Source organism: Notamacropus eugenii, chromosome 5, assembly GCF_028372415.1.
Source record: "Notamacropus eugenii isolate mMacEug1 chromosome 5, mMacEug1.pri_v2, whole genome shotgun sequence".
In the NCBI taxonomy this organism is placed as follows: domain Eukaryota; kingdom Metazoa; phylum Chordata; class Mammalia; order Diprotodontia; family Macropodidae; genus Notamacropus; species Notamacropus eugenii.
This window is the reverse complement of record NC_092876.1, coordinates 108,154,089-108,169,910: the sequence shown is the minus strand read 5'-3', so window position 1 is coordinate 108,169,910 and position 15,822 is coordinate 108,154,089. Positions and strand designations below refer to the sequence as shown.

General features: G+C 35.1%; 1 protein-coding gene across 5 annotated transcripts in view; it reads left to right on the top strand.

The window, feature by feature from the left end:
- Window positions 1-15,822, top strand: part of RB1 (RB transcriptional corepressor 1) — a 182,620-nt gene that overhangs the window by 35,155 nt on the left and 131,643 nt on the right. For all 5 annotated transcript variants that reach the window (XR_011967315.1, XM_072610548.1, XM_072610551.1 and 2 more), the window contains exons 4-8: window positions 1,880-1,999; window positions 3,916-3,954; window positions 6,094-6,161; window positions 9,830-9,940; window positions 13,890-14,038. Coding sequence is in view for 4 of the 5 variants with exons in the window: in XM_072610548.1 (XP_072466649.1) it covers window positions 1,880-1,999; window positions 3,916-3,954; window positions 6,094-6,161; window positions 9,830-9,940; window positions 13,890-14,038 (487 nt within the window). In the remaining variant the exon portion in view is untranslated. The remainder of the gene's footprint in view (window positions 1-1,879; window positions 2,000-3,915; window positions 3,955-6,093; window positions 6,162-9,829; window positions 9,941-13,889; window positions 14,039-15,822) is intronic.

The following is a 15,822-nucleotide window of genomic DNA, read 5'->3' as shown; positions in this document are numbered from 1 at the left end:
TTTTTAAAACTCAAAAACTTGAGTCATTAGTTTATATGGTTGAGACGATTTGCTAAAAACATAGTCAAAGTAGTAGATAAGAGTTAGTTATTTTTATTGAGAAAAGGAATAGAGAATACAGTAAATCTGCAACTTCTGTGGGGGGTAACGTTCCTTTCCATAAGATTCAAGTATGTAGCACCCCAGGGACATAGGGCCAAATAGTATCTTCTTAAAACCCATAGTATAAGGCCCAAGTGGTAGCAGTGAAATAAAAGAAATTAAAAGAATGTATTCTGAAGGATTTTCATACTGTATTTTTCCCTATGACTTTTTTTTATCATGATAGCAGAATTTTTTGTTAATTTTTTTCCTAGAAAATATAACAATATAATTTAAGGTTTGTTAAAACTCCAAGAACGTTATTGTGAACTAAGAATTACAGTTATATATTATGAGACAATATAATCATGTAATCTTTAAAGAAAGGTTTTATATATTGGTCATAATAGGTTATGAATTAAAGGTGGGAACAAATCTTATGGATTTCTAGTGGCTTATCATTTGCAAGGATAGAAAGAAAACTGCTCAGTAAAGTAGGTACATATAGTTAAAGATAAACATTTAAAATACATATGTTTCTTGTTTTAGTTAAATAAAACAGTTGAAAGTCTGCAGTTTGGGGGTAAATATTTTTGTTGTATTATTATTAATTAATATTTTAAGCATCAGTGAGTTCATTGGTATGGGTATTTCCTTTATTCATGTAGATTACAACCCTTGTACATACATCAGCAATCTTGATGAATTGCTATGGCCAAAAAATTGATTACCTGGTGACCAGCTTTCTGTTGGTGATCCTTTCTGTACTTTACCTGGAAAGTCCTCAGATGATAGAAGTACAGTCTCTTGGTAGGCCTGTACTTGAAACTTTTAGCTTGAGGACTTGCCAGATATGCACTTTAATGGCACAAACTTTGAAAACTTATGTATATACTTTGAGGTATCAGAGTAGGATTTTAGTAGACCTTATAAGATGGAAAAAGGTGTTCAATATATTTGATTAACTTATTCAACTAAACATAATTCACCTAGCAAAGATTTTATGAATAAATGTTTTAGTTTTGTTAATTAAAATAACCAGTTATAATTCAATTTCCTGACATAGCTTCAAAACTAATAGAAAGGTATAACACTATGTATATTCTAAAAGAAGCATTGTGGTATGATGACATGGGTTAAAGTCCATCCATTGACACATACTGGCTATGTGCCCTGGGCAAGGCACTTAATTTGCTAGTAATCTTGACAACTCTAAGAATTGATTTTCATTAGTACAGGGATCATCTCCAGAGAGCTACCTATTCTGGTAAAATCACAGGTCTAGTCCCTTTGTCATGTTGTAAAAATTAAATGTGTATGTGAATTATAAAAAAAAAATCAGTTAAGGTTATATGACAACAAGAAATCACTTAATATGAAGGAAAAGAGTACTAAATTGAGCCCTAACTAGTGATCTAAATAGATTTGATCTATTTTGTCAGTCAGTGTAATTGAGAGAATTTAGTTTTGAGTGACTTAGCCTAGCCCTTCTCTATAATATCCAGTTAATATTTGAAATAGTGAAACTACTTGGAACTTGAACCATTTATTTCTTATCATAGTCTGCCTTATTGATAACTCATTCTCACTCTGCTCCCTACCAAATATATAAAGAAAACTATTTTATGATTTTCCCTTTAGGTCCAGTTCATAGCTACTGCAGAGGAAGATAACTGATTGATTTAGTAAAATTGTGGTACTCATTGTTTCAGATTGAAATGTTTTTACTTAAAAATAAACTGCATTTAAGTAAAATACTTACAAAATAACTTATTTTTCTTAATTCTTTCCCATGCAGTGTGTACAGATTTTATCATTTGCTAAGAGAAATTGATACCAGTACTAAAGTTGATTGTACCATATCCAGATTAATGAAGAAATATGAGGTTTTATTTGCACTCTATCACAAACTGGAAAGGTAAAATGAATTTCTTGTTTTTAAAAGATAAGTCTTGACTTTTAATATCTTAACAATTCCCACATTGTTTAGTCAGCATTTGTTGAATACCTACTATATAGGATACTTTTTTTCTTTTTAGTACAAGGTGTTTTGATATTTGATTTCTTGTTGGTTTTCATATGTTGTAAACAAATACTTGAGTTTCTCCTTGCCCAGCAAACTTGTGTTTCTGAATGGAGGGGTATCACAGAAGTAAAACTTCATCTTAGTTGTGTGGCTAGTACCATGAATGATCAGAACAAAAGCAGAAGTGAGGAGAGTTTCAGGGAGAAAGGTTTTATCTTTTCTCTGCTCTCCTTGTTCATTCCCCTGTCATAAAATTGAGGAGGTAGTGTTGCATCATTTCTCAGATTAGGTTCAGGCAAGGCAAGCAAGATGCTATTTCCACAATTGGGTCATCATCTAGTTGAGCTTTGGTTTTCTTTGAAAGGCAGAAGATTATATTTAGCTCTATAGACACCCCTCTGACTGGGTAGGGAGGGCAGACAGGAAAAAGATAGGTCCTGTAGTGTTCTAGAGAGAATAGATTTGGGAATAAGACTTAAAAATCTCCCTTATCCCCAAGCCCTACCATCAGAGGTTAACTCTTGTTTTCCTTTTTTTCCTCTCCCTTTTACTTTCTAATTCCTTAAAACCCTTCTTTATATAAGCACCATCCAGGAAGGAAAGTTTTTATTCAAAGTTGGGGGAAAACAAGTGATGAAATTTTTCTGCAGTTTTGCATATTTGATATCACTATATCTTCTTGGTCACCAAATTAAAATATTTTTCAAATTGTTTCTTCATTACATGACCAAAGTTGAAACTTTCTGAGTAGAAAAATATGGCAGTAATAAATATTGTACTGCCAAGATTACAGCTAAAAATCCCTAATTATTTTGTTATTACTGGAAATCAAAAAATTTTTGAGTTTTCTAAATTTTTAATTTTGGGAATGAACTGGGGCTTGATTTGTATTTATTGCTGTCATGTTCATTTTGTCCAGGTCCTATGGAACTTTCTACTTTCTTGTTTCAACTTATGTATCTTATTTTATTCTTCCGTATTTACTTTCCCTTATTATTTTCCCTGTGAGGATTTTATAATATTCTTCTGGGGACTGTTAAGGGATATTCATATAAGGAAGTAACTTAAAAAAATATAACTTCATATACTAGGACAAATATTTTACCATCTCTATAACTTAACTTAACAGTCTTTAACACCTCTTTTTCTAAGGAAGACAAAAAATAAACCAAATTGGTCACCATTTCACCCAGCAAAAATTAGTATTGTCTCAAAAAGGATATAGAATTGTGGGAAAGAAAAGGAATACATTAAGGTAGAAGGGAAAAAAAAGGAAGCCTGTAGAAAATACTAAGAGAATAGAAGGAATAAGATGTTAATATGGGAAAAGCAGTAAATGTTGGTTGATTGTATATATATATATTGTAGTTAGCTCTTGACTGTGGAGAGTAGTGGTACAGGTAAGCCAAAGGTAATTTACATTTAGATTTGTACAGATATATATACAAATATATTTATTATTTGATCTTTCTATCCTTAACAGCTCAACTTCCATCTGTCTATCTCTCTATTTGTATGTATTTTTGTATACACATACAGATATTTCATTAAAGATTATAGAATTACTTTGGATTTTTTGAGCACAGTTCAAATAATGGTTTAAAGAATGGTGTAGAGAACTCTTGATGTGGAAAAAATTTTCTTCTCTGACCCATAATTTTTATATCAGTGTGAAATTTACTAAATTGAAAAAATCTTTTGTAACTTTTATCTTGCTGAAATACAATTTGTTTTAAAGAAATCTCTTTAAAGACTTCTGAAAAAGTAAAAAAATATTTTGCCTAAATGATATTTTTTTTCCCTTTTAGGACATGTGGACTTATATATATGACTCAACCTAGTAGTCCGTAAGTGATTCAGAATGCTCTTTTGATTTTTCTTTTTTCTTGTACTAATCACACACACAGACACACATGGACACACACACACACACAGACACACACACATATGCACACTCACACTCTCTGATCCTAATTGTCTCAGTGGTTTAGGGGATGGAACTAAGGCCATAAGTTTAGGTCTGATAAAGATCATTTATCATATCACAGAGATTTCATGGCCATGGACCGTGATATCAACTGTCCATTTATTATGTCTGTATGTTAAGCAGAACGTAGCAGATGATTCAGTACTGTTCATTACAGCTCAAATCAGTTAATGAACAGATTTTTGTTGAGTTACACAAGTTGAACTGATAGCAGCATCTGCTTCATAAAATGATAGCACACACTTAATCAAGAACAAGCTACTGATAGTTAAATAACTTGTTCAGTGCATGCTACCTCATGGGTGTCTGCAGTTTTTGACTTGAGAAATTGAAGATGGTAGAGTAGCTCACCAAAGTTAGTTATCACTTAATGTGGTAAACGGTATTCCTGAGAAAGGTGCTATAAATAAAAATAATATAAGTCAAGTGTAATTTACTCTTGCAAAAAAGACCGAAATATGGTCTGTGCCTTCACGAATTGTTATGGGCAATAAAATTTGCAAACAACTGTATGTATAGTATTTCCATTATAAGTAGGAGGAAATATCAGAGGGAACATAACTGACAGTAGTGGATGAGGGGTTGGGAAAAGCTTTCAGAAAGTAGAATTTGAATTGAGCATTTAGGAAGCCAGACAGTCAAGTCAGAAGTGAGGAAGGGAGTGCATTCCAGGCATGAAAAAATATCATCCAAAAAGGTATGAAGTTAGGAGATGGAGTGTTTTATGTGAGGAATAGAAAGGAGGTCGGTATGACTGGATCATAAAATTCTAGCAAGGAAGTAAAGTATATAAGACTAGAAAGTTAAGAAAGGGCCAGGTTGTGAAAGGCTTTAAGAGACTAAAGATCTTCTGTTTGATCCTAGAGGTAATAGGGAGCCACCATTTATAGATTAGGAGTATTGTAGTCAGACCTATGCTTTATAAAGGGAGCTGAGTTAGAGTGTAAAGAAACTTGAGGCAAGAAAGCCACCTAGAAGGCTACCATAATGGACTAGTCGTGACATGATGAGGGCCTGTACCAAGATGGATAGTGTTGAGGAGGGATGAAAAGTTTGGAAGTGCCACTGTTGTAAGTGGGATAGTGAGTCACTTAGGGAGGCATAAAAGAATTGCTTTGTTACAGTCAGGACTTAGTTAAAATTATGTAACATAATTTTGTAACGAACTAGTTAGCCTGGTTTCCTGAGTTTCTCCAGCAGCTTGTGACTAGGAGTTAAGCAGCATGTGGTGGGAGTAATCAAAGGCTGGGGCTTAGAAAATCAAGATTGACAGAAGGCTAAGGAGACAGGCACTCACATAGAGGATAGTGTAGCACTGAATTGGTTCACCAAAGGTTCCAGATAGCAGAGGGAGGAGTGTAGCTAGGATGGAGGGGATAACCTGGGGAAAAAAAACAAAATCAGAAACCAAACCAAACCAAAAAAACCCTGAGCGATGGAGGGATTGGAGGTCATAGTGATGATGAATAGGGTTAGGGTGAGGAAGCTAAGCTCTGAGTAATTGGAAAGAAGAGATAATGAAATGTATCTCCCTCTTTCAGGTCTGGAGACAGAGTTACTGGTTCATACTGTTGTAGATGTTGTTAGATATCACCATATTGGATGTTTGTTCTTGACTTTTCTTATCAGTTTCTTCTGGAGTTGGGAGAGGATTTTCCCTCCTAGAAATGATTGATTACAAAAGGCTTCAATAAAGTTTACTTATTTTAAAAAAATTACATAAAGCTAAGGCAAAATTTGAACATTGGATCCTCTCTCCCCCTACCTCATGTAATAGTCTACTAAAATTTTGAACCTTCACTATAACACATGTAACTTATCACAGAATAAGTACATATTTGCCAATGTGGGCAGATTTTCTGGCATTAAAAATAAATGGTTTTTAAAAAGTAATATGCCCTATTGCATGCTTCTTATTCCTAGATTTGGCTTTATAATGTCATTATACCTTTCATCATTATAAATTTTTCATTTTTTTTCCCTGTGGTCTGTTTACTAGGATATCTTCTGAAATAAATTCTATGTTGGTGCTAAAAGTTTCTTGGATCTTGTTTTTGTTGGCTAAAGGTAAATTTATTATATTTCTCAAATTAATCTGTTTAAAGTGCTTTGTTATACCTAAAGCATTGTATAAACATGAGCTACTATTGTTTATCAAATGATTATATCTCTTATGGATCTCTGAGGCCATCTAGCCCAACCTCCACCTGAACAAGAATCCCTTCCAAATATCCCCAACAAAGGCATTGAGTTTTTGCTTACGATGTCAAGATAGGAATCTACTAATGTCCAAGGTAACCCATTCCATCTGGGGATAGCTTCAGTAACCAAGAAGTTTTTTTCCTTATAAAGCAAACCTAAACCCACCTCTCTGCAAATCCATCCTCTTCCTCTGTCAATTTCTTCCAAATTACATCTTTTAAATACTTGAAGATAGCTTCATGTCTCCTCTAAATCTTCTCTAAATTAAACATCCCTGATTCCTTCAAAATCTCCTCACCTTATTGCCATTTTGTGGATTTTCTTTGGCTTGTCAAGGTCCTCCCTAAAATATAGTACTCAAGACTTTTAACTCAATGCTCTAAATGTGGTCTGATCAGGCCAGAGTACAACATGTCTTACACTTCCCTTTTTCTTGGACTCTTTTCTTCTCTTAATGCCTCCTTAGGTAGCATTAACTTTTTTTACTGTCATATCTTTGACTCATATTAAGCTTGTAGTCTACTAAAACCTCTAAAATCCTTTTATATGAACTATTGTCTAGTGCCACACCTCTCCCATCTCATTCCTGTGGAGTTAATTTTTTGAAATCCAGTGTAGGACTTAAATTTCTCTTTTAAATTTAATTATATTAAGTTATTTATCCCGTTCATCACTGTTGTCACTTAAATCTTTTTTGGACTTGATTCTGGCATCCAATATCTTAGCTGATACAGCTTTGTGGCCATTTATGTATTCATCGAAATCATTTGATAGGGTTATTGAATTGCACGGGATTGACAGATGCCTAGAGTACTAACCTTGAGACCTCCCTAAAAGCTGATTGACTGTTATGATTGAATTCAGTCATTTACATATCTACCAACTATGCTATTATCTGGCCTATATCCCTGCACCTTGTCCACTGGCATAACATGTGAGACTGTGTCAAATGTTTCGCTGAAATCTAGGTACACTGTGTCTATAGGATTCCCCTAATCTAACAGTCTAGTAACCTTCTAAAGAGGAAATGAGGTTAATGGGGCATGACTTTTCTTTATGTAGTCTTGCTGAGGCAGTATGGTAGAATAGAAAGAGTATTGCATTTGGAGTCAAGACTTCTGAGTTTTCTTTCTGGGTCTGCCACTTACTACCTTTGTAACTGAGTACAGCTAAGCCTTGATTAGTACAAAAGATGAATTCTGTGAAATGGTCACACATTTAAACTCTACCATTCAAAATTTTAGTTATTTATAAACTATGGTAATTGATTCAAGCCAAGTGGAAATATGTAGTGAAAAACTGAATAGTGCACCCATTTCACTGGGTTCATTATTCATGTCTTCTAAGCAGGTCCTAATTGTATTTCATTTCCCATCTCCAGGCCTCTGCTCCCTTATCTGTAAAATGAAAGGGCTGGGTTAGTTGATCTTTGTGATTCATTAACTTTTAGTGAATTCTGCTTCAATTTCTAAATACTCACCAAGCACTCTGTTAATAATGTTCTATAATATTGCAAGAAATAGCAATCAAACTGGTACTCTGTCTGTATTGTGTAGATTCCCTTCTCTTCTGTTTGTTGTTGTTTTTTAATTGGGCTAACATTTTCAATTTTGCAGGCTTGCAATGTCTCTTCCATTCTCCATGATCTTTAAAAAGATGCCTGACAATGCTTCCGATTTATCTGCCAGTTCTTTTAATAACCTGGCATGTAGTTTATTAGGGTTAGATGATGTGAATTTGTGAGGACAGCTAGGTATTTTCTTACTGTATTCCTGCTTATTTTGAAGTTTTGTTTCCAGAGAGATCATTCTCAGAAGAAATAATAGAAACAAAATTTCAGTGTAGTCTTGCCTATACGACATCATCAGTGTTATCATTACCCTATCCATACTTCAGTACTGTCTGGATCAGTAGTATGTTCACATGTGGAAACTATTCTTTCTCGCTATGCATTTTGTTTTCCTTGAAGCAATTTAGATATGGACTTAAGTAGGATGTACGTATCTAGCTCCTCTTATTATCTGTAGCATAAAGACTTAACTGGAAGCATGACTTTGGACAAGTTGTTTAACTTCTATGAGCCTCAGTTTCCTAATGCCTAAAATAGAAATAATAACACTGTATTCTCTGTTTCATTGAATTGTTATATACACAATGCTTTGTAAACTTTAAAGGACTATTTAATTGTGAGTATTTAAAATGCCATATATTGACCAATAATGATTGATGTACATCCTTGACAACAACTGTAGTACATCTTAATAGTCAAATTTGGGGTACACAGCAGTGTATTGCATGTTTCCATACTATACTCACAGATTTTCAAAGCTTGCTTGAAATGTATTTCTGATGCCTATTCAAAGTGGGTAAATGTGTATGTGTATGTGCTATAAATGTATATTTGTATATATATATATATATATGCATCATTCTATGCAGGTATTTGAAATATATTTTACCTCTTTGTAAAATAGTAAACATTCATCTAGTGGAGGGGAGGGAAGGGAAGAGAATAGCTCCTATTGTGTGCCAGGAACTGTACTAAGCATTTTACAAATATTATCTCATTTGAGCCTGACAACAGGTACTGTTATCTCCATTTTACATTTTGGTAAATGAAGGCAAACAGATGTTAATGACTTGCCCAAAGTCACATAGCTAGTTAGTGTATGAAGATGGATTTGAACTCAGGTCTTTCTGACACCAGGCCCAGCTCTCTATCCATTGCACCACCTACTTGCCCTCCTGGTAAAGATTAATATAATAAATTAGAACTTATTGATCTTAATTACTAGACTTAATGAAAAATGTGAACTTTTATTTCCAGAGTAAGACTATGTTTGTGTGAAAAGTCTTAGTTCAATTTTAAGCTTTAGTAGTTTAAAACTACACTAAGAATTTTGGAATACATTCATATACATATGTGCATGTGTATGTATATCTCTACATATACATATACTATACTATATGCATATATACTATATACTATATGTGTATATATCCATTCTATAATATTACTTATATATAACTACCTTGCATGGAAATATATATAATAAATGCACCTACTTATGATATCTGTTGTTACCTTAGAATACAAGCTTTTGGGGGACAGAGGTTATTATACCTTTTATAGTGCTTATGTTTTTATGTATAGCTTATAAGTAAACACACACACACACACACACGTACCATTGGAGGCAGCATGATACAAAGGAAAGATTACTGACTCTATAATCAGGGGATCTTAGTTCATATCCTAGTCCTGATACTTGCTACCTACGTATGTGACCTTGGGCTGATCTCTGTGAGCCTCAGAATCTTCATCTATAAAATGAAGGAATTGGACTAGGTGGCCTCCGAGATTTTTTCCAGGTCCAAATCTATAATCTTATAAATAGATTATTTGAAATATATTTTCTCCTTTTGCAAAATAGTAAACATTCCTCTGTTATGGTTAATAATACTAAACTTTTTACAACTTATTGATCTTAATCAGTAGACAACCTTAAAAAGTCAACTCTTTTTATTTCTAGGGGAAGTATTACAGATGGAAGATGATCTGGTGATTTCATTTCAGTTAATGTTGTGTGTCCTTGACTATTTTATCAAACTCTCACCTCCTGCAGTCCTCAAGGAACCTTATAGTAAGTATTCCGTGGTCTTATTCAGTATTACTAAATGCTGCATAGGTATTTTTCTCAGTGATTATGTTTATATTATGCTGTGAAATCTGAAATTCTGACTTTAAAAAACAAAAAATGTAATTTAATGTTTTATGATACACACACACACACACATACTAAAATTAGTCTGGTGGCATGGAATACAAGTATATATTTTATATAATAGCTTATCTGCTTTTTCTTATTGCAGTTGTATGTGACTAACCTTTCTGAGTATGAGCTCCTATTGCCCTTCACTTTAGTGAGTAATGTAATTAAATAAATTTAAATTAAAATAATGCCAATTCTCAAATATTAAAAAGATTTTGACCAAAGACTGGGCTTTGGTTTATATTAGTTGACGTTGAATGACATATATTTGCATCGTAATAAACACAATTGTGAGACTTGATCCATCTGTGATCAGTAGTTCATGAGTAGGAACAGAAGAGGTGGTTGGTGAGAATAATCCAGGGCTGAAATTTGGCAAAAGGTGAGTAACAATAAGATATTGTGGGCAATGTAGAGTTAAAATATCTGACTATTGGATTGAGATTGGTGAGGGAGGAAAGTGAAGTCAGGGCTGAAGTAATGGTCTGAGAAAGTACGGAAGGGTAGAGAGATTGCATGTCTTGATGAGGATGAAGTGTTGGGTTTAGGAGGGGGGAAGCATAAGAAGAGGTGGAGTGATAGGAAGTTATGGTCAGATAGGGAAATTTCATTTTCTAATTAGGAAGTAGAACATTTATGAGTAATGGTAAAATCTAATGTGTGGCCATATCTATGTGTGTCTGAGGTGGAACAAAGAAGTAAGTCATGGAATTTAAAGAAACCAAGGAATAGGAAAGTTAGAGACTATTTCTGTGATACTCGAGTTCCCTAGTGTAAGGGCAGGATTTGATGAGAAAAGGTTTCTGGTGAACCAGAAGCTGAATTCTTTGAGAAAGAAGGGAGAATGACCTGTGTATTACAGTCACTAATATTTGGATTGGGTGGGAAATTTTGATTGAATGTTTTTCAAAGGAGTGATAGAGGTAAAGTTGAAGTCTGAAAGTGACGATGGGGAGCAAGAATTCTGATTCCTCCTCTAGAACCAGTGTGGTGGTTTGAGGGTTGAGAAGTAAGAGGAGGTGTACAGCCAGTGCTAGACAGGATAGGCAGGAATACAATGTTGCTAAGGGAGCTAGATTTCAGTAAGGGCTTATAAAAGGAAAGAATGTGGAAGAAATACAGGATAAAGAAAAATTTGTTTATCCTCAACCGGGCATAGTGGACAAGATGGACAGCATGGGAGTGGGACATGGGTGAGGCAGGGTTGAGGTGATAGGGATGAAAGAATGGGAGAGGGCATTCGAAATAGTTTAATCCTATATAACTTCTTTTTGATTAGTACGTTCATAGGTAGAGAAATAGGAGAAGACATGGGTTGTAATGGTTGACAGATGAATAGTGAAGTCCACCGTCTCCAAGGAGTTTTGCAGAAGGTGCTAGGCTGGGCCTTTGTCTGGGTTTGGCCTGACCTGTGGCTGCAGGTTCTCCTGCTCTTCTACTGTGGTGGCTGGTGGAGGAAGTAGAATGGTCGTGGTGGTGGTGGTGGTGGTGGTGGTTCTCTGGCCCACCTCCAACCCCCAGAGGTTATCTTTTCCTTTAACTTCCATGGTCAACGTTTCTCCACAATGCCACAGTGCTGGTCTGCCATGCTCTGGTGGTTCTGTTGGCTAGGACTGGGTCTAGGATTGACCAGCTTGTTCTTGCTTCTGTTAATATTATAGAGTGGCTGGTAGAAGGGGCAGGGGATGTTGGGAAAGGGTGAAATATGAATTGTTGAGTATTACCTCCCCTATTTCCCTGGCAGAGGGTGTTGGTCAGGTGGATTTAGGCCTAGGTTTGGCCCTTACTTGCCAGTATATTCTGACATATTTAATACCTCCCCAATTAGGTTATAAACTTCTGAAAGGCAGAATTGCTTCATTGTTTGTATTTGTACATAGTATAGTGCCTGGCACCTAGTAGATACTTAATGTATTGATTGATTAATAAATAGAAGGCCTTGCTTGGTAAGACCAAGGTGGAAGGTAGTTATGCTTAACACCATAAGATACTTCTATTCTGAGGCAATATATTTTGTGCTAAGCATGCTATAAGATAAATCAGTGTTATCATATGAACTGCAAAAGTTTAGTTGTTTTTAGTTTCTTCATGATTTTATTTCTTGATTGGTTTCTGTTAACATATTCATCATAGTCTATTATATTAGTATTGTTAGCTCTGTCACTCTTTCTTTTTGTGGCTTACTTTCTTTCTTTTTCTCATATCCTGTAGAGAGCCAGAGTTGTAGAATAACATAGCACAAATATAAATAGAATATAATGCTTGAGACATATATTATAATTTAATATTATATGTAGATTCCTCCTTGTTCTAGCATATAGCTGTGAGGATCAGCTTCTAGAATTAGCACAGCCTGTTTCTGCTTTAGCGTATGAATACATATTATATGCGTTAAGCCCCATTCCACTCTCCTTCCATCTTCATGGGGCTCAAAGACATCATTCTTCCTTTATTCCTATCCAAATGTCTTGCCATCATCAATCTTGTATGTCCTGCCATTGTTTTTCATTATATTTTGCCCATCATTAAGGTGGCCAAGTTAGTTTATTCTAAGTACTGTTTATCCTTGAGTTCATATCTTTATCACTTGGCAATAGCTATAATAATTCCTTATTACTATCTTTTTCTTCTTCCCTTCTTTAGTTAATTCCATGTCTGAGATAACTACTCTTCAGTCCTTACAACAAAACAGCAACTTGGAAAGAAATGGAAGAAGAGTCCACTTAGCATTACTGAAGCCACCTAGGCCATTATCATTTATCTTTTGAAAAACACTAAATGTTCTTTAATTTATCTAAATTGATCTAACATATGTTGTTCTGAATTTAGGCTGCACCAGTACAATGAAATATTTTTCAAAGCAAAAAACCTACTTGTAGATTAAAGGTCTCATTCAAGCTTCTTACAATCTTTTGGTGGTGGTAGTAGGGAAGTGTGGCTCATTTTTGGAGCAATAAAATATTTGTTTTTGTTATACATTTATAAGAAGGCTATATATTGATAATGAATATTATCTTGAATTCAGAATCAGGAAGACTTCAGTTCAGATGTGGCCTCTGACACTTAAAAACTTTGTGACTCTTGGCAAGTCACTTCACCTGTCTCAGACTGTTTTCTCATCCTTAAAATGAAGATGTTAGCCTTGATGGCCTTTAAGGTTTCTCATGAACTCCAAAGTTATGATCCTGTGATCTTATTTTTTAAACACTTGGCAAATTCTTATGGATCATTTTTTAAAAATGTTCTTTAAGGTAGAAAAATATCTTTTATGTGTTCTCTGTCACATTACAAACTCACTGCCTGAAATAGTTTGTAAACCAAATCCCTCCTTTTTCTCCTTTGTCAAACTACTAACTTGAGTAGGGGACATGTATTTGTGTAACTCTACTATTCATTTAGTCTAAGGGCTAGATCAAAGGTGGGAAACCTGCAGCCTTGAGGCCACATGTGGTCTTCTGGGTCACTGGGTGCAGCCCTTTGACTGAGTCCAAGTTTTATAGAACAAATCCTATTATGAAGGGTATTTGTTCTCTGAAGTTTGGATTCAGTCAGAGGACCTACTTGAGGACCTAGAGGGCCACATGTGGCCTCGAGGCTGCAGGTTCCCCACCGCTGGGCTAGATATTGATAAAAGCTGTTAAAAGCACCTACCTTGTGCGCTTAAAATATGAAATAGCAAGTTTTATTCTTGTGAGGAAGAATGGATTGGAGGTAGGATAATGAAACTAAGTCTTTTTGATAAGTTCTATTATTATGTCAAATATTTCATTACATAGAACAAGGAATATATTAACATTTACAGCCTACTTTGTTATTACAGAAACTGCAGTGAGTACATTATCTATTAATGGTTCACCCAGAACACCAAGGCGAGGTCATAACAGGAGTGCACGGACAGCAAGACAACCAGAGACTGACACGAGAGTCATTGAAGTTCTTTGTAAAGAACATGAATGTAATATAGATGAGGTAATTTTTACATCGTTTTCTTTGAAAGTAAAATTGAATCTAGGTGCAAACTTTGCTTTACCACAAGTTTTTTGTTCCGTGTATGTGATGTATATAATTATATCAAACTTTTAGAAGAATAAATTGTTATTGCTATCTTTGGTTTTTAAATTCAATCTAATAAACATTTATTAAATGCCTAATATGTGTCAGGTACTGTGGTAAGCATTGGAGACACAATAAAAAAAAAGACAGTCCCTTCCCTAAAGGAGCTTACAGTCTAAAGGGAGAGACAACTCACACAAAGAGGTGGGAGGGGGAGGAAGGAAGCAGAAATGGGACACTAGTGGAGACTCACTGCTAGGGTATCTTGTTCTCTGGAGTTGAGACCCAGCAGAGTAGCACATATGAAGTAGATTGAGCTGTGAGTTCAGTTTCTGGGAGGGGTTCAGTTTTCTGCTTTCTAAGCCTCCAGTCAGAGGGGAGAGAAAACTGGGGGAAGTGGTGTCCATTAAAGCTTGAGATAGCAGCATGATGGTGAGTTTAGAAGTGATGAGCTTAGGGAGGGGGAGAGGAGGGAAGGAGCTTTTTGAATCCTTTCTCCTTGAAGCTGAAACTGTGCAGAGCAGCAGATGAAAAGTGAAGTGAGTTGAGAGTCCAGTTTGTGCCCTCTGTAAAGGAAGGAAAGGAAAATGTAAAAGGAAAACAAAACTTTGGGAAAACTATATCAAACACAATAAAAAGAGGCCTGGTGTTAAATGTAATGTTTCACACCTGTGGATTCCCAACTCTGCAAAGGAGAGAAGGGAGATCTCTTACTTCTTCTTGGGGCCAAGCTTAGTCATTATAATTATGTAATAATTCAGTTTTGATTATTTTGTTGTAGTCATTGTATATAGTGTTTCTTTGGACTGTCAATGGACATGCTTTTTTTCTATCTTTTCTGATAACAAAAAAATGCTGTGATAAATATTTTGCTCTATGTGGAGCCTTTCTTCTTGTCATTCATCTCCTTGGGGTATATGCGTAGCAGTGGCATCATTTCTGGATAACTCTCCTGAATGTCCTTAGTTTTCACTTTTCCCCTGCAAGCCTCCATTCTTAGTCAGGGACACACAAACTGACTCACAGGCTTGTTTTGGAAAATTTCACTGGGATTACCATTCTGCCGCAAATATTCTATCTACACACTCCTCACCCTTTCTCATCCTCTATTCTGTTGCAACAAACAGTAGTCATTGATGGGGAGGGATTTAAGGAGAGGAGAGGATCAGTTTGTCTGTAAACATTGATTAATACTTACTACTTTGTGCCAAATACAAAGAGACAGATCCTGCCCCTCAAGGAGGTTAAAATCTAATGGAGGACGACAGTATACGAAAGGAAGCTGAAAAGTGAGGGAATTTAAGGAAGGAAAGAGGCATAATGGGCATAATGAAGTTTGCTGAAGTCCAGAGAAGTCCAAAAGAGTGCAAAGCAATGGGAAATGAAGAGATGGCTGGCCTGAGTCCCTTCCTTTTTTTAAAAAAAAATTTTAATAGTATTTTTTCAATTATACGTAAAGGCAGTTTTTAGTATTCATTTTTACAAAATTTTGAGTTCCAAATTTTTCTCTCTCCCTCTCTCTCCTCCTCCTACTATGGTAAGCAATGTGATATATGTTATATATGTACAATCATGTAAAACTTATTCCTTATTTTTCACATTTGTGAAAGAACAAACAGACCAAAAGGAGAAAAAAAAACACATGAAAAGTAAACTGAAAATAGTATGCTTTGATCTTTATTCAGAGTCCATCAGTTCTT